This window comes from Musa acuminata, chromosome BXJ3-3 (genome assembly GCF_036884655.1).
Source record: "Musa acuminata AAA Group cultivar baxijiao chromosome BXJ3-3, Cavendish_Baxijiao_AAA, whole genome shotgun sequence".
Classification (NCBI taxonomy): Eukaryota; Viridiplantae; Streptophyta; class Magnoliopsida; order Zingiberales; family Musaceae; genus Musa; species Musa acuminata.
The window spans coordinates 149,437-173,742 of NC_088351.1; the positions used below are offsets into that span (position 1 = coordinate 149,437).

Genomic DNA, 24,306 nt, shown 5'->3' on the forward strand with positions numbered 1-24,306 from the left:
TTGACACTAATATCATATTTGATTGGTAAATAAAAGAAAAAAATTATTTAAATTTAAGCTTATTCAACCTATTAATAGAAGTAGGGGAGGGTAGTCTCGTGGTATCCATAGTAACTGATATATTAATTGAGATACAAGTATTGTAACTTATGGATTTACTAGTCTGAATTATATTATAGGTATGGCATAAGTATCACCTTAGATGATGATTTTGACAGGGAGATACTAAGATAACCCATTTGCTAAAAGGACGGGAGATTACATAAGAGATGGGAGATGTGTCAAATTATCTTTTCACTTTTTCTGTAGAAGATAAAGATGCAAAAAGTAGCTCTTCATCTGGCAATCAAGCATCAGTCATTGCAAACTTGTTTGTGTCCAAATAAACAAAGTGTTGATGGTAAGATTATTTCCTTTTTCTTATCAGATAAGACTTGTACAATTAGAATGAATAGGATTCAAGTCACAGATACAGACCCCTTTACTTGTATCCTTTTTCTTCCTCCTGTAAGATAGTAAGTAGGTAAGGAAGAGAAAGAGAGTTTAAGTTAATTCCTCATAAAAGCTCAATAGAAAAATTGCTAGAAATCCTAAAAAAACTACATACTGCAAAAGCTGTTCTGAACTATTCTTACAGCTTGGAGTCAAACACTAACATTTGGTGTTCACTTGTACATCTTCCAAATAATCTGTGGAATTCTTGTAATTTTTGAATACGAACACACACTGTCAAGATTAGGTCACCAGGTTATTAAAGCATTAGACTTTAATATAGAAAGATTAGAAAGGTTAGGCGTCTTATAGTTTCAAAATAGGTTATGAATTCCAATCTTATATATATATATGTTCTTCTCTGTCACAAAATTAGAGTTTAATTAATACAGATTAAGTAATTATCAGAAAGCTTAGGTTTTGGGGAGTTGTGATAATCTAACATAAAAGTCTTTATCACTACATACATCCAAGGCTTCACCTCATAGATTTGGTCCAAGGGGTTTGGTGCACGTCACAATCTTCTGCTCCATTGCATGCTTCTTCTGCTATATTGACTTGCTACTACTATTTGTCCACAAACACAAAATGGCCTTTATATATATATATATATGACTCACTTGTCAAGTTACTTATTAAAAAAAAGGTTTCTAAATAATATAAAATATTTATTTTTATGCACTATATTATTATTATTATTGTTATAAAATAAAATTAATAAAAAATAAATTGTATTAAAGTGTAAATATAAACATCCATAAGCTCTGGTTATACATGTTTAGATCATATGTTAAGTTATAGCACCTTATTTGTTTTTGAAGTCCAATAAAACATACGTGAGCAGGCTTGAAAAAAATAAAAACATTGCAACAAAAATTTAAGAAACAATTCGGGCCGATTTGAGAGTTGTTTTCAAGATTGATATTTTAGAACAGGTTTTGAATTGTTTTCAAAATCAGTTTTGTTTTCTTAGAGAGAGGTGGGGGAGGGAGAACTGAGAACAAGGACAAATTTGTTTCAGAAAACAGCTACCAAAAAGCACTTTTCAGAAAACATTGTTAGTCAAACGGTTTTTGTTTTTGGAAGTAAAAAATAAAAACATTTATTGGAAACACTGCGTCGGTGTACTTCGCCGCGGACTAGCATAGGATGTCGCACTCCCTCTTCCCGTCTCTCTCTCTCGACTCTTCGGCTCCTAAACCCTAACCCAAGTTCTCGCTAAGGATGGCGTTGACGGGGCGGTTGCAGGAGGTGATGAAGAAGTACGGCAAGGTGGCGTTTGGCATCCACTTCTCCGTCTCCGCCGCAGCCATCACCGGCTTCTACGTGGCCATCAAGAACAACGTCGACGTCGAGTCGATTTTCGAGAAGGTCGGCCTCTCGTCCCGCGTCCCGGACAATGATCGCGCCTCCGGCGTGGTCATTTTGGACGGCCATGATTCTTTGTCGCCTAAGCCGCCGAGGGAGCAGCAGCAGTAGATGAAGATGACTAGGACGGCGGAGCTGGCGGCGTCCAGTGGCGGAACCCTAGCTCTGGCTATACTCTGCAACAAGGGCCTGTTTCCGGTTAGGGTCCCGATAACGATCGCCTTCACGCCGCCGATGGCCAGGCTCTTGGCGCGGAGAAATCTCCTCAAGCGTCACGTATGATCCTTCTGCCCAGAACTGTATCTTTTCTGTCGGAACCTCTTCTCCTTGTGCTTCTTGATTGCAGATGGTTTTAGGTAGTGGAGGTAAAACCATGAAAGCTATCTGCAGTTGTTCCCAAATAACTTTTGTTTTTACCTCCGAATACAAGCAATGGAAAGATTGCATTTTGACTCACCTCTTGCTTCGATCATGAGCTTCAAACTGTCTGCAATAACTCCTAAATAATATTGGTTATTACCTGGCAGTAGGAACAATGGGAAGATTGCATTTTGAGTCGCCTGTTGCTATGATTATGAGAATTTCCTGTGGCTTGTTCAATTATGAATAATTTCAGCTTCCACAGGTCTTTAGATATGAAAACTCCATGTCTTGATTTCCATTTTTTCCTTTGTCATACAAAATTTAGTTTGTCATATTTTGCTTAAGGTAGAACAATTCTTGCTTTTGATTCTTCTAAAGTTTGGAGGCATTATAGAATGAATATAGATTATAGTGATGATCACTGAAAATTCCAAGAATAGGTTAGCTCGTTACAAGCTTTTGCTTGTGTGGGATATTGTTTGTCTGTTAGATGTTGATTCAATGCATAGTAATATTTGAATAGTAACATTTTATGGACCATGTTCTTAAGTTTCTTCCTGTAATATGTATATCCTTGCTACGATGCATTATATCGTATTTCTAAGGCTATTTTTCCTAGCCTTCTCTGGAATTATCGTATTTCTACGATGCATTATATCGTATTTCTAAGAATCTTTTTTCTCTGTTCAATTGGATTGAGATCGGTCAAGTTGATACCACCACAATTAAAGGCCTAAAAATCCGATTTGATTAAAATTTGAGCTAATCTCATAACTTAAATATCATCTAAGTATTAAAAAATATATTATTTCTTAATTTGGTTGATCCATGAATGATTTGGAATTGATCCATGATTAATTTGCATTATTTGATAATTGAATCGGATTATTTACTTTACTAGTTGATATCTATTCTTATAGAACCCATTAATATATTTGAGATAAAAGACATTCTATGAAAATAAAAAGGAAATTTCTGAATCTGGTGTGATATTCACCACGTTTAGGAATTCTTTTTCTGAAATCCAGAATCCAGTGTGCTGTTCACCATGTTTAGGAATTCTTTTTCTGAATTCTTTATTAAATGGGAATGCATAAAACTAAACCATGAGCAAATCCACATAAAATAAATGCTTTATTTTGGGAGACTTGAACAAGTTTTGCTACTACTAAAGTTATCCACAGAAATATATATATATATATATATATATATATTTTTTTTTTTTGGAACTTTGCAAGGATGTACATATATATGAACATACCTTTATTTAAAGATGTGCTCTTTGCTGCTCCGAACAAAACAGCCGATTCGTGAACTTCCATTGGATCAGGTCCTGCCTTGGGTTCTGAGTCACGGCGGTGTCTTGTTTCCACCCGCTCTTCCTCTCTCTGCCTTTGCTCCGAGGCGGTGCAGGGAAGATGTCGTCTGCGTCGCCGTTGTTGGCCACCAGGTATCTCTTTCTTTCTCATTCTTTTTCTACATGTGCCTCTTTCTCACATGACTATAAGGTGTGGGCCGGCTCTTGATCTGGTGGATTTGACCTGTTGATGATCCACAGAACAATCTGATGTAGCTGTAGAGCTTCACGGAGGCTGAAGATACGCTGAAGCTCCATCACATTGTTCATTGCTCCTTGGATGTGGTAGACGAGAGAGGTTCCCCTTCTTCTTGTTGTTGATCTTTTATTCTTTCTCGAATTCTTCAGTTAAGGGCGTTAGTGTGGTCACAGATCTTGATTGAAAAGGACTTGTATTAAAGAATATTTGATGTTAGAAGAATTTGAAGGGATTGAATGATCTTACTAATTAATAGTATTCCGCTTAGCGTATCAGACACAAGTCACCTGTATGGTGAGAGTACGAGTAATTGAAAAAAAATATATTTATGCAGATAGAGAGGCCTTTTCTTTTCTTAAGTAGATGATATAATGCTCACTGGATAAGTTCTTATTGAGAAAGATTAGAGCTCAGTACTATAATAGATGTGCTGTATCCTGAATGGAGAAACACTTGATCTCATATATTGGATAGACTTTACATCATCCTTTTTCCTGACATTTTAAGGTGGTCCTGGGCCATTGTTGCAGTACAATTAACAACTAAGTTCTTCCTAGGCTAGATGATGCATACAATCATCAGCCTTATAGAATATTAGAGCTTAGCGTTAGAGGAGCTCAAGAACTACATAAGATGGTCATGTACTGATCCTGGATGATAAAAGGATCGATTTAATGAGGCTCATTGCTTGTAGTACCAATTCCTAGGAGTTAGGAAACTTTTTTGTTAAAAAAAAGTAAGCTTGATGATGGGTGCATTTTATGACTGCATAATTGTTGAGTTTTGATGAGTTAACATTTGCATGTACATGACAGGTGCTGGTCAGCTCGAGTTTCTATGATATATGCAAACTAATCTAGGTGAGAACTTGTAAACGAAATATTTGGAAACAAATATTGTTCTAACCTCTATGTCAGCCATTATTTTGTTGTCTATTCTTTTTACTCTACATCCAATCCTGGTTGTAGCATATGAGTGGTGCACTTTTGCTTTTGCTATTCATCGTTTTCTCTACATCATGAATAATTTCAGGTATTTCTGTCTTTACATATGTACATATTTTGCATATCAGTTTTTTTTCCTGCCCATTTAAAACTCAAATGTGAGTAAAACAATTGCTTCTTGTAAATCTCGGACATAATATCCCTTCCAGATGTATTCATTTTATGATCATATGGTTCATCAGCTTATGGAGGTTCTTCTGTTTCATGACTTCTCATGATAGAATTTCTAGTCTACTAATTCTTCAAGCTGTTTGTTACCTCATTGGATCCACAAGACTTTTATGCATTCCCCACAAGGAGACATCCTTAGTTGTCAGTGAAACTAGACCTTTTTGGAATTGCTGAGCCATTTATTCACTTCTGAATTATTGTTACCTATGACAATTATTTATGTTGCATATTCTGATAATTGTTGATGTTGATCTATAGAAGCTTCAATTGTTTTTTATTTTCACATGCAGGAAAATATTTGTTGCTTGCGACACCTAGTGCCATTACCCTTTTCCAGTCTACTGATTCTCATAATAATGCTTTTATCCGGGATCAGCTAGATAATGATTCAGGGCCAAAGCCCAACAAAAACTCAGTTTAATATGGTAAACTCATTAGTCTTCTTACCTGGTAAATAGTTATGCTTTTTTCATATCTGACATATATTTTCTATTCTTATACCAGGACATAGTCTATATTCCACGGAATGGCGATTAAGTGTAACATGCTAAGAAGGCATGTTCTTTTCGCTTTGTTACTTAAATCCTGATTCCTCTGAAACTTCTTTTAAGGCACTTTATCTCTATTGCTTAATGTCCTGAAATTTCATTTTATGGGTCTTGCATATTGATTTCTTATACTTAGACTTTTTATATAAGAGCTTTTCAAATTTATGCATAATAAAACTATTCTGATTAATTTGCAGGGATAACTAACCTCAGCATGTAATTGCTACCATTGAGTGCTCCATTTCTAGTTTGGCAACTTATTACATTAGATGGGCAGTTTAAGAAGTTTGATTCTTAACTTAGATTTGACATTTTTTGTGTGACCATCTTTTTCGATTCCAGTTGAGTCTCTGGGCATTTAATAAGTTGATGCAGTGTCAGGAACTAATGTTTGAAGTGTAACAATCTCATTTCTTCAATAATGCTAAATATGATGTTGCTGTTTTAAGTGATGATTGTTTCTCCATATTCTTCATTGAAACTTTCCTGAACTTAGCATATGATATTTCTTGTCAAAGATTATAATTCGGTATCAATATTATGTAACTGAAATATCTCAATTTTGTTTTAATTAAATGTTCTAAAACTGCCAAGTGTTATTTAAATTGTTTTCCACTGTCTCTTGGCACTCAAATATCTCAATTCTGTTTAAATGTTGAGTACATGCTCAATTCTTGTCCAAAGCTTTGATTAAGCCACCTATTTTAACTCCGAATACATCCCATATATCCGTGATTAGTGATCTCTAATTACCTTCCTGTGAATTCAAATCATCAAGAGTGATGAAATTCCATCACTTTTTTATTTTTCAGAACTTACCAACACAAATATTATCACCGTCTGAGCTCCCAACCACGTGAGCTTCACTCCTAGAAGAAATGAAAATTGGTTTCTGGGAGCACCTAATATCTTATGTCATTACATGATAATGTTGTACCCATTGTTGTTCTAGTTATTGGTATCACAGTCTCTGCAACTCAAATATTTGACATGCTCATTAGGCATATTAGATGATCACGATTCCCACCAGCGATGTGGAATATTGGGGCCTTCATATGCTCATCATTTTGTTGTCATTGTGTATGATTTATGGTCCCTTGCAGGACTTTTAGTTCATCAGGGTGCACAACAGTTTTCAACGTGACACACACCATGTGGTTAATGTAATATATTTGTCATTACTTGAGCCCAAAATTGCACCTAGGCTTCAGAAAAGTGCTCAGAAGCTATTATTTTGACACAGGTAATGTCATCTGTTCTCCACATCATAATCCATATTCCACATGCCGTAATTGGTTGTGTTACAAGTTTAAAGAAAATAGCATTCTGGGCTGCAGAAGCAATATGCACAAAGCATTATAAGTTCTTCTACATCTTTATATTTTTCATTTGCAGTATTGGTACTTCATGCCTTTTGCTCAAAGTGGAGCAAGAAATTAACAAAACGCAGTTTTCAGTTCATGAAACATCACTGTGCCTCGATAATCAACTTGAGTCCTATTGGGATTCCATTTCTTTTATTTCTCTTAAGTCTCTCTGCCTTATCTTAGAGTTGTGAAAATTAAATGGAAGTAGAAACAGATATACTCTATCTTTAGCCATCCTTTGTACAAGGCATCTGCAGGTGCTGAAACACTTATTTCAAGCTTTTTGTTCAGCACAATCAGTTAAATTGAATAGACACCAAATGACCAATGTGACTACAATATCAAGAATAATGATCCTTTTCCAGAATAGTTGGGATCAACAATATTGTTGCAGATCACTTGTTTAAACAGGATAAATATAACATCATAAATGACATTATGACATGTCACTCCTTTCCTTTTGGCAGTGAACAACCCAAAGAGAAGTGGGCCTACATTAAATGAGACATGTCTTGGTATGTTATATCCAAACGAGATTGTAAGTGTAAGTGCCTCTAACATAAGATTTTTTTTTTTTGGTTTACCACAGCTTGTGCAGTTCTTTCAGTATCTATTTGTGAGGTTTGGTGGGTTTTTGTATCTCTGTGTTCCATACTTATTGTACCTTGGTTTACAGGTATGGTTATCTAACCATCACAAAGGTCAAGTCTCTTATGGTGACAACTGATCTAGATGTGAATTATGCAGATGTCAGAAATGTAAGTTTTTCACACATGATAGTTCGATCCATCATTGTTTGCTAATCTTTGTTAATGAGATGTATTTGAATAATTAATACGTACCGAAAGTAACACCAATATTTAGGCCTTACAACTACACAATTACGGCTTCATTACCATTCATCTTCATCTGGTGCTGATTAAACATTGGTGAAATAATCTGATGAGTAGGAAGCAACAACAGGTGCATCCACAAAAATATTAATAATCTAGATATGCTTCCTTTCAAGTCAATTGTAAATTTGGCCAGGTTGATGACACCTTCACTTAACGGTAGACCAACTATTTCTACTGTCTTATTTTGGAGGTAGAAGTTACAGAACAGCAAGAAATTGGCTTGTTGACAAAGATAACTAACAGGGACAAGTAAAATGCATGCCCTTCTAGAAGAGTCTAGAATATGTGTCAGTATTCTGGAGTTTCTGACCTCGAGCTGAAATGGGTAGTTGACAAGGGTTGTTTATTTTGATTAGCATGCCTTTTTCTGTCTGATTACTAAACATTCTTAAATTTTTTTCCTCCATTAGTTAGATGTTAATATTTCTTTATTTATGGTGTATCTTTGCAGTGATGTGCTTATATACACTAATAAATATTACTTCTTCAATATCTACGGTAGTCTTGAACAGTTGAACAAATTATCATCATCATCATCATTGTAATCTCTCTATTAACTTGCTATCCCATATTGTGATTGGTGCAACATTAACCACAGATTTATAGTGGAATTAAACTTGAGTTTCTCTTGACAGTATCATAATGATCACAAAAAAAAAAAAAATGCATATGCTTTGTGAATTTGACAATTTCCTACTTCCGCCTTAGAACTTGAAGAATCATGTTTTTCCCTTCATTAGGTAGACTCTAATATTTCTTTACTTATCGGATACCATTGCAATGATGTATATATACCATAATAAACGTTTACTTCTCGGATATCTTTGTTAGTCTTGAACAAACTTGCACTTTGATAGTCATTACAATCCTTAATGATGCAGTTTCCTTTGGTGCTCATTTCCTCAGGAGTCAGAAGTTAAACATTCAAAAACCTTTGCTGGGTAAATGACTCTAATATTCCTCAGGAGTCAGCAGTATCTCCAACTCCCTCGGGTCTGTAACCACTGGGTAAATGACACTTGTTCTGTGTGTTGACTCGGTGTTGGAAGTCTTATCTAATTGGAAGCATATTGGCAAATCATCTGCGATGTTCCATCTTCTAACCATTCTTATAGAGCAATGTTCTCAGCTCAGTTTACTCGGTTCTTATCCCTGGCTTTTGAATTGTTTTCATTAGAACCATGTATTTATGCTTTTTGTCTGGTAACAACAGCTTGCTCACAGAATCATTCGTCTTTTGTAGCTTATTACGTTTTACAGATTCAAAACTAGGTTTAAAACAGATGCCACCACAAAAAGAACAAGAACAGGAACATGAACAAAGTCCAGAGAAATTTTAGGGTTATTGTTCATAATATTTATGTTCTGCATGTTATCACAAGCCCTATCAAGCAAGCCTACATGGGATATGTACACGCGCTCTCACGGCCATGGCTAGTTCAACTCCATACAAACTCTCGACAACACACGCGCCCCCTCTCCGCTCCTCCTTTGCTGCAGCTGTCGATGGGCGTCGTGACCATGTGCAGATCGGCGATCAGACGGTACCGCTTCGTCCTTCGCCGCAGACCCGTCTCCTCCTCCTCCTCCTCCTCGGCCTCCAATAAGACGGCCTCGGGGGGCGGCCGGTTGTTGACGGATCGAGGGGAGGAAGAGGAGGCCGAGGAGGACGAAGCGGCCAAGTCGGCGCTGCTGCTCTCGCTCAGCTGTAGGAGCTGCTCCGCCGCTGCCAACTCCGCGGCGGTGAAGGGACCTCCGGCCGACCTCGAAGGGCTTCGCGCTCCAAGCGGAAGCAGCGGCGGGGGATCGGATCGGGTAAGGGTTCTTCCCATCGTCCTCGAGCAATTCTCGCGTTCGCTTCTTTTTCGTGTGGGTGTTGGTTTTTGGGCGAGCAAGAGCTTCGCGGTACGGTGTCTCGCGGATAATTTCTACGGTCGGTGGTCCTCAATGACCGTTGGGATGGAGTTCTCTCGTTAACAATACTAATTTCTAGAGACCACTCGAGAAAGCTTCTTGAACGTGCCTAGCACGTGAGTGTGAGAATCACTTACTGCATAAACAAACAGCCAATCTGATAGCTTGGACTACTCAATCAGTCAGAAATTTGGAGCATTTCATGTATTGTGTTAAAATATTGAGGTTCTAATACCAAAATATAAGACAGGAAGAGGAGGATTTCATCAAATAAATAAGGAGTTGAGGTAGTGATATGACACCAAAACATAGCTTGTGGTATTAAATATATTAGGGTTGAAATAGTACATAGATAAATGCCAGTAAATTCATTAGGTCTTTATCGTAAAAATTATGAATTACTAGTATGAAAGAATGATTGGTCTCACTAAAACAACAAAGATTTGAGGAACCAATTTATTAAAAATAATTATTACGTAAATTAAAGAGAAAAGTGGAGAGACGAGGGATTATATATATATATATATATATATATATATATATATATATATATATATATATGTATATATATGTATATATATGTATATATATGTATATATATGTATATATATGTATATATATGTATATATATGTATATATATGTATATATATGTATATATATGTATATATATGTATATATATGTATATATATGTATATATATATGTATATATATGTATATATACATGTATATATATGTATATATATGTATATATGTATATATGTATATATATGCATATATATATATATATATATATATGTATATGTATGTATGTATATATATATATATATATATATATGTATATGTATGTATGTATGTATACATACATACATATATATGTATGTATACATACATATATGTATGTATATATATGATCAATTTTAGCTCTTATGTTTTTTGTCATAGTCCCCTTAAACATTTATAGTTTATTCATGTCTAAAATAATCTATATATTTTTAAAAACATGGCATATAAGTCTCTCCCGTCAAATTTGAGTTAACAAACATCTAAGTCTACTTGCATGACATGTTGATTCATAATAAATCATTAATATAATGACACATGTAATTTATGGTTAAGGTATATTTTAACTATTGTGGTTTTGATCGTGGACCTCTTAAGCCCTTATGATTTACTCGTGTCTAAAATAACTCTCGCATTTTAAAAAATGTAACATATAAGACCCTTCCATTAAGTCTGAGTTAACAGACGTTAAAGTCTACTTACATGACATATTGATTCACAACATTAATATAATGATATATGTAATTTAAGTTTTTTAAAAAAACTGAGGCCTCCATCAATGGCGGGAAGATGCATCATCGTGGAAGCGACCACCAGCAACAGTATCGAGTTGCTATTGCTTAGCATGGCGTTGTATGCACACAACCTCTCCTGCGCTAACGACAAACTCAGGAGCTTTCGGATGTTACTCGCAAACTCTAGGGCGCATGCTACTATGGTGTTGCTTACCAACACGAACGACACCTGCTCTGATCTCGACAAGTACCACCATACCTTGTAAGCCACCTCTCCCACGAAGCACAACATCACGAAGACGGAGAGCAGGCGGAAGGAGTAGTTGAGCTAGTCCATGTAGCCCTCCTGCACCTACTCACTCTCCCCAACTAGCTTGTCAAGGAAGAGGAAGTTGTAGAGGCCGTAGCGATAGATGAAGGCGGAGAGGCAAAGGTAGGAGAGCTCGAAGGTGAAGGTGAGGGAGAGCTGGACCACCACATCATAGGCGTGACGAGTGGGGGTGCAAGAGAGGATGAAGTGGGAGGCGGTGGAGACAAAGACGCCATCTAGTGTCAAATTAGTCGACACACATCCACCTGAGATAGGATCGGAAGCTCTTGAGCTCGTCATCAACGCAAGAGAGGCTGCATGCGTATGACACCATACTAGGCAATAACAACTTGATGCTGTTATTGGTGGTTGCTTCCACAATAACGCCTCCCGTTATTGATGGATGTCTAAGTTTTTTTTAATACTTAAATTACACGTGTCATTATATTAATAGTTTATTATGAGTCAACATACTACATAAGCAAACTCTAATATATGTTAACTCAAACTTAACGGGAGGGGTTTATATGCTACGTTTTTTAAAATATAAGGGTTATTTTAGATACGAGTAAATTATAAGGGCATAAGAAATCTATGACTAAAACCACATGGGCTAAAATGAATCTTAACCCTAAATTATACATGTCATATTGATAATTTATTATGAGTTAACATGTCACGTAAGGAGATTCTAACGTTTGTTAACTCAACTTGATAGGAGAGACTTATATATTATATTTTTGAAAATATATGAGTCATTTTATATATAAGTAAATCATAAGGATTTAAGAGGTCCGACTACCTAAGCTAAAATGAATATATATATATATATATATATATATATATATATATATATATATAATTACAATTACAAAGTAACTTTTTTTTTTATTTATGTTGTTACGAAGAAACATAACTAAGTTCATCCCATACGTTGTGCATCTTAGGAACAAAATTGAGTCAAAACAAAAGCTTAATCTTCATCATCTTCCACGAAGAAGGTGGAGGTCAAAGCCAAGTTGGTGGTGGCGGTGGGGGATGGCGACATCTGCTATCGCTGCCATGGCGGTGGCCGTGCTGCTGCTGCTGCTGATGATGGTACTGTTCACCCCCATCCGCTGTCACTTGTGCAGTCTAGATCTGCAATTGGCCCTCCTTGCGGCCTCGCGCCGTTTCGAGCAACATGTCCCTCACCTCTTCTGCTCGCACCACCAAGTTATTATTCCCTTTCTGTACAAGTTGAGAGGTGTGTTTAGATCTCACCAAGGATTTAAGCATAGTATTATGGATCTTCTTATCATGAAATGGTTGGTTGCTACCTCAACTCTGAAGACGTTGAGTACCACTGTTCTCGATGTGGTGACACTGGCATTGGTTACTTCCAGGCTTAGTGCGTTCATGGCCTCCATCAACCTTGCAAACCCTCCTTGCCTGTGCTCACACAGCACCATCAAAAAGAGCTCGTTGGCTGTCAGCTGCTTCACCTCCACCTGAGGCTGCTCAAATCAACACAACAAGCCTCCTAAGTCAGGACGCATCGACAAGCTTGTTCCTGTTGCTCCGAGGAAAGCAATGGAACTCACCTCCATTTGCTGCTGCTCGTCGTCGTCCTCGTCGCTCATTGGCTCCTTGCCTCGGTTGATCATCCCATTAGGAACTGGAACGTTGCCTTCGTCCTCCTCGTTCTTCTCCAGCTCGTCCTGCAGATCTCTCACTTGGTTCTGTAACTCCTTCACGTACTCGATGGCGTCTCCCAGTATCGAGGCTTTGTCCATCTGCATAACACGAGCAGATACATCATTACCTCCACCGGGTAGAAAGGAGCATCAAGTGTCTGTGTTAAGGTAATGTGCATTCGACCTTGGTGATCTTTGGAACCATGGACCGCAGGGCATGGAGCCGATCCCGGATCCTCTGCCGCCTCTTCCTCTCGGCCACGAGGTTCTTAGAGTGGTGCCGCTTGCCAGGCCTTTGTTCCTCGTCGTCTTCGCTTCCCCCGGAGGCCAAACCGGGACGACGCTGTCTTCTTGCCTCCCTCTTCGGCGGCTCCTCCTCATCGTGCTCCGCAGATGGCTGCGAAGAAGGCTCGGCGTCGGCGGTGGTCAGTAAGGAGTTGAGGTACGCTACTGTCTCATCCGTGGAAGCGTCCAAGAAGGAATCTCCCTTCTTCGGCCCACAGAAAGGGTTCCATGGGGAGGTGGGAGGATTGGCGGCCGTTGCTTGTGGTGGGAACCATGGCTGGAGATCATGGGCAATGGTGATGTCCCGGTCCCCATTGTTGTTGGCCATTGGCAGGTCAATGGCCGGGCTGTTGCACTCGGAAATGAAGGGCTCAACTGTTTGAGATATGATTCATAGTTATCTATCTAAATTGTTATCATGATTTAGTGGTTACATGGTAATTTCAATAACTACCTTATGATTTAGTAGTTATAGGGTGTCCTATAAATAGGATCGTAGTTCATCTAACAAGACAGAAAGCAAGAGACAGATAGATAGAGAGTCTGTGTGCATTTGGTATCTTGTAAGTGACTTATTAATTCTCCTGTTTTTAATACTACATCAGTTTTCTTGAGTCGAAATTTTTTTTTTTACTCGTATCGTAGTATTCTGTTTTTTTCTTGTTCCTTCGTCCTCAACACGAACATGTGTTGGCTATCTCGAGAACTCCGAAGACAGTTTCCACGGGCATTCCTCACAGATATAATAAATCAAAGAGAATATCGAGGCAATACATATCACCTGTTCTTAAAGAAGAAACTTCCAAGTGGCAAGAAAGCAGTTGTTTGTCAGTGTAGGAAAAGATGTGCTATGTCTGAAAAGGCTGCATGGTCCGCTGACACTGTAACTAAAAGTAGCAGGAGAGGATTTCCATACCACAGGAGGCAAACTTCCTTCTTCGCATATATGATGACTACTCTCTTTGACTGTACTGAGAGGACGGGAGAGTCATAACGGAAGTAAATGGCGAGAGAAAGGAGGGAGGCTGAGGAGGACCGGAGAGGAGAATCATCTGATGGCTATGGGTAAATGCAGCATCATGTGGGGGACAAGAGAGAACCCACATTGTGAATGTGGCACGACATGTATTGTCTGAAATGGCCCCAACCTTTGTGGAATATTTTCACAAGGAAAATAGATCATGATGATGTGGTGACAGGCAGAATAAATTGCTTGATTACTTGTTGTTTTGGAGTCAGTTGGGGTTAGGTGAATTGCAATGAAAGTATGTGAGAGATGGTTGGTTCCCAGGAATCGTAGTACTATGCAGAAAACATCACCATTTATTTATCCTTCACCTGTTGCCATTCCATGTCCTCAAAGATCATGGAAAGGAAGCACTGCAGGATATGTTTTTTTATATTGATCATGAAGAAGCATGAAGGTTAACGAGTATAAATTAAACACTAGAAACTTTGTCATGTCAGGATTATCAAGTGCTAGTTCAGAAGGGCTGGAAAGGAAAGACTGCTACTAGTCTTCACAAATTTAATATAAGCTTGCTACTTGAAACATCTATAAATTATGAAGACATTAATGTTACTAATTATATCACATTAATTTAGCTGTCAGAAACATGTGTTCATTTTTATTTGGATAGCTCATCGTGTGTCATGATTACTTCTTCCTGCAAGTACTTTTGATCGCCAAAGAGACAAAAAAAAAAAAAAAATCTTTGTTATTGAAACTCTTATTCTCATCTAGCATATTAAATAATTCATTTTAAAGGCCATTGTCCCTAATCATAATTTGAAGTGAAACTAAAAATCATGTAATATGAAGAATGTAACAAAGATGTCGTGTTGCTATGAGTTATTTTAGAAATTATTAGGTTTTAAGTTTTTATTCTTCTTTTTTTTTCTGAAGCATTTTATCGAACAAGTGGAGGGAGCTCAGCTGCGGATCATGTTATCATAGACAAGGATGTGAGGAGGGGGCAGCAGCAGTTTCTTTGAAGCAATTTGTCGAAATAAGTAGAGGGAAGGAACAGTGTTGTGGGGGTTATCGGAGGCACACGCGTGGATCATGCTTTTGTAAAGAAGGACAAGAGGAGGGTAGGAGGAGCGGCTTCTTTGGAGCATTTCGTCGAACGAGTGGAGCGAGCTCTCATGGGGCGCACGACATACATGGGAGTGGATCATGGTTAACACTGCTTGCGGTCACTTCAAACGCACACACTCATTTCGTTCGGGGCTCCTCCTCGCCCTTAGACAACCATGCCAGACTCGGTAAAGGAGCTCTACGAATCTCCTTGACCTCAGGAGAGAGAGAAGGCGCTTGGCATAGTCCATGGTCGAACTGGGTCCCAACAGAGGAGGAGGAGGAGGAGGAGGAGGAGAGAGAAAGCAAAAGGGCGGAGGAGAAGGAACAGTTCACAAGGAAAGATAGAAACAGAGTGAACCGATCCGATCCGGTCTGATTCGGTTTCTCCTTTGGGTGGATTCCCACTCGATTCCCATCAATTAAGTGATAAAACTGAAAAAAAAAGGACACCCTAGTAATTTCATAATAGAGGATTTATTACTATTTACAATCTTTTTCTTATTATTTATAACTTTATTTTAGTTATTTTTAATATTTTTAAATTATTTCTTTACAAATAGATACGTAAGTATCTTCTTCTTTCTCCTTCAAAATCTCTTCTTCATCCTCTTTAGATGATGGTATCGAGGGGATAACAAATAGAGTTAGACTCTATCGACCAATGTTAGTGATAAGCGACATCAACAATGAGTGAAGAGACAATAAGCAACATCGTTTACGACACTTGTGACGAGAGTTAAGGGGTTGTCACACGGATGCTATCGTCGTCGACAACAACCAAAGATGTATCAAAAAGAGTGACAAGCATGTTGACAGTGAGCAAGATTGACGGCAATGACATCAGCAAGCAAGTGATGGTATCATTAGTGACGATAAATAAGAAATTATTGAGAAGAAGAAAAAAACATAAATTAATAATATTAATATTATAAATAGTAAAATAATATTTCATTATTTTGTGATAGGTTATCAATGGCAAGGGGGCTTGTCAATAGTAAAAAAGAGACTGAATAATAAGGTTCAACGATTAAAAAATAAATAGTGATGACTTTTTTTTAATAAATTATTCAATTTAATTTAAAGAAGAATAATCTTAAACATAAATGAGAACAAAACTTCGACCATATGAAATAAGATAAAAAGGTAACATCAACTAATATTATAAACATTAATCTTTATCTAGATAAAAGAATAAATCATAATGTTTAAAAGTAAATTATTTTAATCCAACACAAAGTAAAATGTTTAATAATAATTGTTATGATTCTTAAAGATCAAACTAATTATTTATAATCATAAAAATGTCACTGAATGGTTTAAGCTTCAAAAAAAAATAAAATCAAAATAGGGAGTATTCTAGCATCAACCACATGTCGTCAACTGACAATCACTAGGAAGTTGACGTGAAGGACAACTCGGCATCTGTTTGACGAGGGAGAGGGCTAGGCTAGCGGCCGATGCTTCCTCGATCATCCTCTGCCAACCCTACACCGCACGAGGCAATACAGATCGACGTTACGCCATAGGAGCCCGAACAGGCTGACCCACGCCGTAGTGGGCTGTACGAGTCGATCGCCCACATGAATGCGTCGCAGGAGGTATAACGACCCTTGTAATCGTAGTTCCCTCCCACCGGCTCCATAGGTATAAAAATCAGTCCCCGACGCTTGAAGAGGAGACCAATCTAAAAAAAAACCCACTAGATATATAACTAATTCCCCATCAGCTAACTTAAGCATCAAAGGGGTAAAGTTGGGAATCACATTCGATATTGACTTGTTGTGCAACGTCTTGGCAGAGATCGAATATACTCTAGTTCTACCTCAGGATAACCTCAGAATCACCCTCGCCAGCCCTTGCTCAGCTTTAGCCACTCCCCCCTCCCTCAAGAAGACTGACTTGGACGATTTCGTGCTTTCGGGACAAGATCAAGTCGTATCGATTCCCAGTCCATGACATCAAGTTAATATTTTAGTGCTAGAAGGAGAGCCATGAGCCCTTGGTTCCCCTTAGGGGAGAGCATTGATAAGGGCATTTAGTCCCACGTTAGTTGAGGAGTGGGGGAATCAAAGGCTTATAAGTCCACCGAGTCACTCTTACTCCCTCGCAAGCTTACAAGTTGATCATTTGCTTTCTCCCCATATTGCAATTGAAACAAATAATAAAAAAAGTCTCAATCGAGGTACAAAGGGTACTCTCCATTGAGAGTTTGATGTTTCTATCTCGGAGACACCTCAAACAATCCCGAGCATATGAGTCTGGATCACATTGGGCTAACTAAGATAAGTTGTCAATGACTTTTTCCCTCAATATTTTTGGCACTAGAAGGAATGTCCGATATTGTAGGAACGATTGTTCGTCAACTCTTTCAATGAACACTCAAGCGAAGAGGCTTTATCCTCAACCCATAGTACTTTCACCTAAGGCGAACATTAGTCACCCTTTTCGTACATAGGCGCGTCCATCTCAACTTAGATGTTGATACAATACTAGCATCTATTCAACAACCGAGGTCTTTTACCCCCAAGGATGACCACGAGCCACCTGCTTATTCCCATCGAGATGTTCTTAAATCTCACTCAACAAGTGCAAATACTAATAGGCATGATATTAGCCATCACTCTGCTTTTACCTCAGTTAACCCAACAAGTTGTGCCACCAGCTCAGTCGTCATTACCGGCTCCACCCCAACTTGTCACGACCTTAGCTGGAATTGCCTAAGGCGTGCGGCACCCTTGCGGCCAAAGACGCGAACTTAGCTTGCGTTGCCTAAGTCGCGTTTCGCCCTTGCGATCTTGCTCCGCAAGGATCAGCCCACTTTGTAACTTCTCGCAGGTCCCGAAGGACCTGTGAAAGAGAAAGAGAGTTAGATCGAAAGAACGAGCAACGGACAAGTCCCGAAGTCTCGCGAAAAGGAAAGCTTTACAAGCAATTCGTCGAACACCTTGTGTGCACAAGAGAAAAGAGGGAGAGGGAGAAAAACAAGGCTTTCAAGGATGAACGAACAGCTGCAAGCCCACAAACAGCCGCTCACCTGGTCCCGGGCGCAAAACCAAGTTCCCGTAAAGGTCACGTGCGAACTTGCGAAAGAGTGTTCAACGCTCGGTATATAACCGAAGCCCCATCCAGCCATGTGCCACCCGGGGGGTTCCTGGGGTCTGAGATGGCTGACATTTTGGTGAGCGGAGGCAGCTCTCCGCTCACCTCCCGCGGCACGCGAAAACGGAGCTGTTTTGGGGCTGTTTTGCTCGGTTCGGTGAACGGTCGCTTTGCAACGCTGCAGCTTGTTTGAACTTACATATTTACAAGCAAAATGACCCAAAACCATGAGAAAACATGTTGTCAAGCAGCTGTACATGCGGGTGGGAGCGACGAACGGTTCATTGAACGGAGTTGTTGCGAGTGCGCGACGACCGTTCGTGATAAACTGGCACCAGCACTCGTCTAGGTTCCCCGACTTGACGTGATGCCAACATCCCAATAGTGCCCAAGACTCGTCGAACTATTAGTCGAGGGGCACTTCAGTTCCCAACCATGGAATTTGACAGGCCTCACCACCACTCTACCCTGCCTGAATCCGAGGTCCAATCGATAGAGTCGATGAAAGGCTCCCTACAGATCCAAGTATGATAAATGGACCAACATTTGGAGGAGATACGACCAAAGTTCCAACAAACAAAAGAGAAAGTGCTAATAGAGAAAAACCAAAAGACGAGAAAAGCCCAAATAATGGCAAATATTTAATCTTAAAAGGTGAGAAAAACCCAAAGTCTATATAAAACACCAACAAATAAGCAAATGTGGCAACACACACACAAGACCAAATTTAGAAAATAATGGCAAATATTTAATATCAAAGTGGAGACCAATACCAACAAATAATGGGACGTGCCAACACAAAAACGCACACAAGAAGTCCAAATTTAGAAAATAATTTCAATATTTGATCTGAAAGTGGAGAACAACTCAAAGTCTATAGACAGCCAACAAGAACCAAATGTTGCAATACTGAAATTTTGAACACACACACACATAACAAGTCCAAATTTAGAATATATTGGCAATATTTAATCTTAAATTGGAGAACAACTCAACATCTATAGAATACCGACAAATAACCAAATTTGCCAATACTGAAAATTTTCAAGGCCACATTAGAATGAAAACTGACCCTTTGTCAAAGGCAGACTTCACTATGGTTTCTGTTACGAGCTAAAAGCTCAAACCTAAAGTAATGGTAGTAACCTCTGTTGCAGAGTGAAAGCCAATTTTCCAGAACAACTACTCTTCTTCAGCGATTCAAGGATGCCAAGGGAGAACTACCAACCAAATAGAGAATCAAAACAGGCTAAAGCCAAAGAATGGAGTAATTAGAAGAGCAAGTCCCATGGATATCGCGATGAGTGAAGCAGCCCATGTTAGCTTCTCTGTGATCCTAGGGGCCCTTTCTTTCAATGCTTCTGTGCATGTACCTATGAATACTGTGTAACTCGCCATTGCAAATACAGTGCCGACGAGAAACATACAAAGAAATGCAGCACCAGCCAGGCGTGACGGAAGTGCCAGTGCCGGCAGGATTATCATGAGTGCATCTGGCTGCAGACCATGCACAATGCCAGTGGCGAAAGTTGCCAATCCAATTTTCCTCTTCCCAGTGGAGCTCAAATCTGAGGGCTCATCGAGAGCAACACAAGAAGCGGGCACCTCGGAAGCCTCCCTGATTCCAAGAGCACCTATCACTAGCAGAGTTAAGCCAACAACTCGAGTCCCCCATGTGCGGAAAACCTCAATGTGAAGACGATCTCTGAGCATAAGAAATAGTAAACCGAAGAGCACTTGACCAGCATCATGGCCACATCCCCAAAGGGCTCCTACTATGGCACTCTCCATCTTTGTTCTTCCAATCGATAAAGGAGCTAAGGCAGCAAGATGGTCGGGGCCTGACAATGTATGCAGGCAACCAGCTAAAAAACCAGCCAAAGCACTACTTAGTAACTCAGTTTTAATAAGCTGTCCGCCTAAGTTGGAAGCAGATTGCACTCTGGCAAATGAAGGTTGGGCTAAAATTGAATTGGTTACTGTCAGTATAATTGCTGAAAGGGCGGTGACCACAGCAGCGCGAGCAACCTGAAAAGTTGTCGATCCCAAAATTATGTTATAAAATTAACATGAAATATCGAAAATAAAATTAGTGTTTAGTACTAAAATTTGTTCCGAAACCTAGTGCAGATATACTTCCGCATGCAATGTTATTCTCCGTTTTTTAGTGGATGGTGCATAAGCATACATGGTAAACATAAGAATTAAGAGCTTTCCCAACACAAAGTATCTCAATCATATAGAAGCGAAATGGGAAATCCAGTCAAGTATTGAAATGTCTTCTAGGGCAAGAAAGTCCAAAGTTAAGAATGCTGCAAGAAATTGTTTCGAAGTGGCACACAGTTAGATTCTTCCGGTTACAAGGTAACCATAATCAATTAGTATTCTCAGACGAGCAATAGCAGTTTCATCTTATATCGTTCACACATATTCAAGCTGGTTGCCCCTTGTTGGTTCCATCAATTTGCAGCCTCGGCTGAAAATGGCAACTTTTGCAGTCTTAGTGAACTATCATGACTGCCTTCTTATCCTAGTGATGATTGCCTCTCAAAAGACCAAACAGGCATTGAAACCAAATTTATCAGCCAAGAACCTAAACATATGGGAACAGATGCACCAAATGGACATGAAGATTGGCACAAAAGACCAAATGCAAGAACCCACAGAACGTTTGCGAATTGCTAAATATAGTTTGGAAGATGTCCAAAATAACCTACAGACCTGATGCTCCAATATGAACAAGAGGTCATGAAGAGGTCATGTCGAGACATTATGAGACCATTGATGCAACAGTACATACAACATGATTGTCAAAGACCTAACAAATGGACATCATGTCTGCTGATAATTGCAGTCAACGATCACAATGATCCAACCAATAAAAAGCTAGCATTACAAGCATAGGAAGCTTTATAAGAGGATTCCAATAAATCCAATGATGGCAGCAAGTTCATTCTATATAGCGAACAACATGCTTCATGACACCAAAAATTAGTCACAGTTTTAACAGTCTTCCATTGGTTATTTTCAAGATCTAAAGCCACACAGGATCTAGTGAACACAGATAGCTCTAATCTGACCAGCATGGAATAAAGACTAAATATGGTGCAATCTCAGACAAAATTAGATGAATCAGACGTCAAATGTGACCACTTCATATGGTTAAAGTAACTTCCTGTTATAACACATGAATCATCTGATGCTTAACCCAGAAACAGGAGAACACTGCTATCATAAGAAATATCCCGATCTTGTAAGAGATCAAGCTAATCCCAGGCGCTGTATCAGGTGAACAGCGAGATTTGAGTCAAGCAGAAATCGAACAAAAGCCTGTAGGTTCATGGTCAAGAACAAAGGTCCTGAGAAGGAAAGAACAAGCCACGGAGAAGACACAAGACCACACCTTTGGCAGGGAACACGCATCCGGTCCTCCTCCGGCGATGAATCGGGCACGAGGCCGAGCAAGCGGCGCCTCCCCTCGGGAGCAAGAAGGCGGCGGAGCGCTCGCAGGGGAGGACGAGGCGCGGGAGGGACAAGGAGGCGGGCCATCTCGTTCGTAGAAGAGCGCGGTCAGGGGCTTGGGACCCCGCCCTTGCGTCAAACAAGGGCTCAATCTCAGGTCGGACGGGGACCGAAGGGAGAGGAGCGGTCGAGGCCTGACGAGCCGCAGAGGCTCTGCCGTCCGAAAGGGGAGAGAAAGGGAGGAGGAAGAGGAAGAGATCAGCCTCTCCATGAAACTGCGGAAGCAAGCCAACTATTTTGCTTCTTTTGACTTCGGACAGCAGTCCAAAATGCTACAGGTCGAACACCAAGAAGAAGAAGAAGAAGAAGAAGAAGAAGAAGAAGAGGGAGGGAGAAGAGAAGTTGGAGAAGGAAGAGAAGGGAAGGGTTCCTCTCTCGGTCAACCGACAACCACCTTTTGCCATGATTTGGGACTCCACCAACAATAATATACTGAGAAGAAAACCAATTACGATTAAAAGGCTATTTTATATCTTTATTATCCAATAATAATAATAATAATAATAATCATTATTATTTTTTATAACTCGATGCATCCAACTCATATGAATACAAACAAAGTGTACCATAAAGTCTTAATTGGACATGCCACACCAATATGACATTTTTATTACATTCCTCTCTAGTTAAGCTTTATTGCTAACCATGGTTATAAAACCAATATAATTAATTTTAGGCACAATTCATTTCCAACTAGTTAAACTAAATTCGATTATTCCAACTTTATATAAGATTTTTTCACTCGTAACAAATGAAAATTAATTTAACTATTAAAAGAGTTCAGTCAAACATACTCTCGATATAATTTTTTTAAGATTAGATCGAAATAAGATATATGTGTATTTTTATCACCAAGTAATATCTCCCATAACTAATCAAACTTTTTTTTCCTATTTTAGATATGCCAAAACTCAAAAAAAAAAAACTACATATTATCTATTTTGTCATGTCGGAGGATTTTTTTTTAAAATATATTATAGAAAAATCACACCAAAAAAAATATATTTGTTGGGGGAAAAAATCTACCTAATGCTACTTTAGATATTTCCTAATTAAATCTAGGTTAAAGTTAATTAAGGATATTTTGATAATTTAATTAGAGGTGGTATCTCTTCTTATTAGGTTAGGAATATATATATATATATATATATATAGTGGAGGTAAAATAAAAAAAAAATGATCCTATTTGAATTAGGAGTGTAAATTAAGTAAAGCTAATTAGATTAAGGTCAAGCTTTTCTAAAGAGATAGGATATATAAATACATGATGACCCTCTCTTCTCTCGATACAAGGTTAAGGTTGGTGGTGGAGAAGATATTGATAGCCGGAGAGAGGAGCGGATGGTGAGCATCGCATTTACATGTAGGGATCTCATCTTTTTCTTGTTTACACTTATATTCTTTTGATTAATATTTTATTTTTATGTCAATCTATTTATGTTATTTTATTAATTAATCTTTGATGATTGGTGAACTAGTAACCCAATCAAAATTTATATAAAAATTATTTTATATGATTTAAAAAGAGAAACAGGGATTATTATAGTTTATATTATATGGCTCGTAGACCGGCCCATAAATCTTTCATATGCATATGCTCACCTTAATGCTACAAATTTTAAGAAATCGATCAACTATAGGCTAATTACATATTACCCATTGTAGTTCGACCTCATCCCGATCTCTAGATTTAAAAAATTTATATTGGAATCCTTATGAAAATAAAATATTTAAATTTATTTATCCTAACGTAAAATACAATATGTGATAGCACATGCAAGAATTATAAAAAAATGATAGGCAAAAAGATAATTTTAACATCTCAGTTACGTTTTTCTTCTTCTTAGTCGATTGGTGTGGTGGTGACGGGTAACAACACTTCTAAGGGCCGTGGGTGGTTGTTGTGGTTATGGTCGATGAGAACAACGTAGAGATGTCTATGCTAAGTGGAATCCTGGAGGTAAAATTCTATAACATTTTTCTGACGAGTAGGAGGAAAATAAGGGAGAGTGATAGTGAGAGGTAAAACAAAGAGAGAGGAGGAAGAGGATGACACATATGTCGACGTTATACATCTGCGTCGGTATTTCTCGGCATTTGCATCGGTGTCGACATAGATGCAGATGCAAAGCGTTGCTCGACATCTACATCAATGCCAAGCGACGCTTTTATCGCTCTGCATTTGCATCGACATCAACATCGACACAAATACTAAGCAACATCGAGACAGATGCAGAGCGACACTACTCTGCGTCATCCTCTTCCTCATCCTCCTTTGTCTCACCTCGCCACAAAACTCTCTCAACTCCACCTCTAAAACTCCACCCAGCCCATCTCTGAGGACACCCCTGCATC

General features: G+C 38.8%; 2 protein-coding genes and 1 pseudogene across 2 annotated transcripts; 1 reads left to right on the top strand and 2 right to left on the bottom strand.

Moving 5' to 3' along the window:
• The first annotated feature begins 1,631 nt into the window (after positions 1-1,631).
• Positions 1,632-4,640, top strand: LOC135633187 (uncharacterized; annotated as a pseudogene).
• A 7,588-nt stretch (positions 4,641-12,228) lies between these two features.
• Positions 12,229-13,575, bottom strand: LOC103977406 (transcription factor ABORTED MICROSPORES-like). Its single transcript, XM_009392898.3, has 4 exons — positions 13,147-13,575; positions 12,870-13,061; positions 12,606-12,782; positions 12,229-12,516 (listed from the first exon to the last, which is right to left on the bottom strand). Exons 1-4 carry the CDS (start codon positions 13,573-13,575, stop codon positions 12,421-12,423), a joined length of 894 nt encoding a protein of 297 aa, XP_009391173.2. The 3' UTR covers positions 12,229-12,420.
• A 5,788-nt stretch (positions 13,576-19,363) lies between these two features.
• Positions 19,364-22,347, bottom strand: LOC103977274 (chloroplast protein FOR GROWTH AND FERTILITY 2-like). The gene is made up of 2 exons (XM_009392740.3): positions 21,833-22,347; positions 19,364-20,457 (listed from the first exon to the last, which is right to left on the bottom strand). Exons 1-2 carry the CDS (start codon positions 22,160-22,162, stop codon positions 19,669-19,671), a joined length of 1,119 nt encoding a protein of 372 aa, XP_009391015.2. The 5' UTR covers positions 22,163-22,347; the 3' UTR covers positions 19,364-19,668.
• Positions 22,348-24,306: the final 1,959 nt, after the last annotated feature.

Excerpts from the sequence above, each read along its gene's own strand:
- LOC103977406 (XM_009392898.3), bottom strand. The coding sequence starts at position 13,575 with ATGGCCAACAACAATGGGGACCGGGACATCACCATTGCCCATGATCTC. Across the intron at positions 13,062-13,146 it reads TGGTTCCAAAGATCACCAAG|ATGGACAAAGCCTCGATACT; the intron begins GTCGAATGCACA and ends CGTGTTATGCAG. Across the intron at positions 12,517-12,605 it reads TCAACGTCTTCAGAGTTGAG|AAAGGGAATAATAACTTGGT; the intron begins GTAGCAACCAAC and ends CAACTTGTACAG.
- LOC103977274 (XM_009392740.3), bottom strand. The coding sequence starts at position 22,162 with ATGGAGAGGCTGATCTCTTCCTCTTCCTCCTCCCTTTCTCTCCCCTTT. Across the intron at positions 20,458-21,832 it reads ATGCGTGTTCCCTGCCAAAG|GTTGCTCGCGCTGCTGTGGT; the intron begins GTGTGGTCTTGT and ends ACAACTTTTCAG.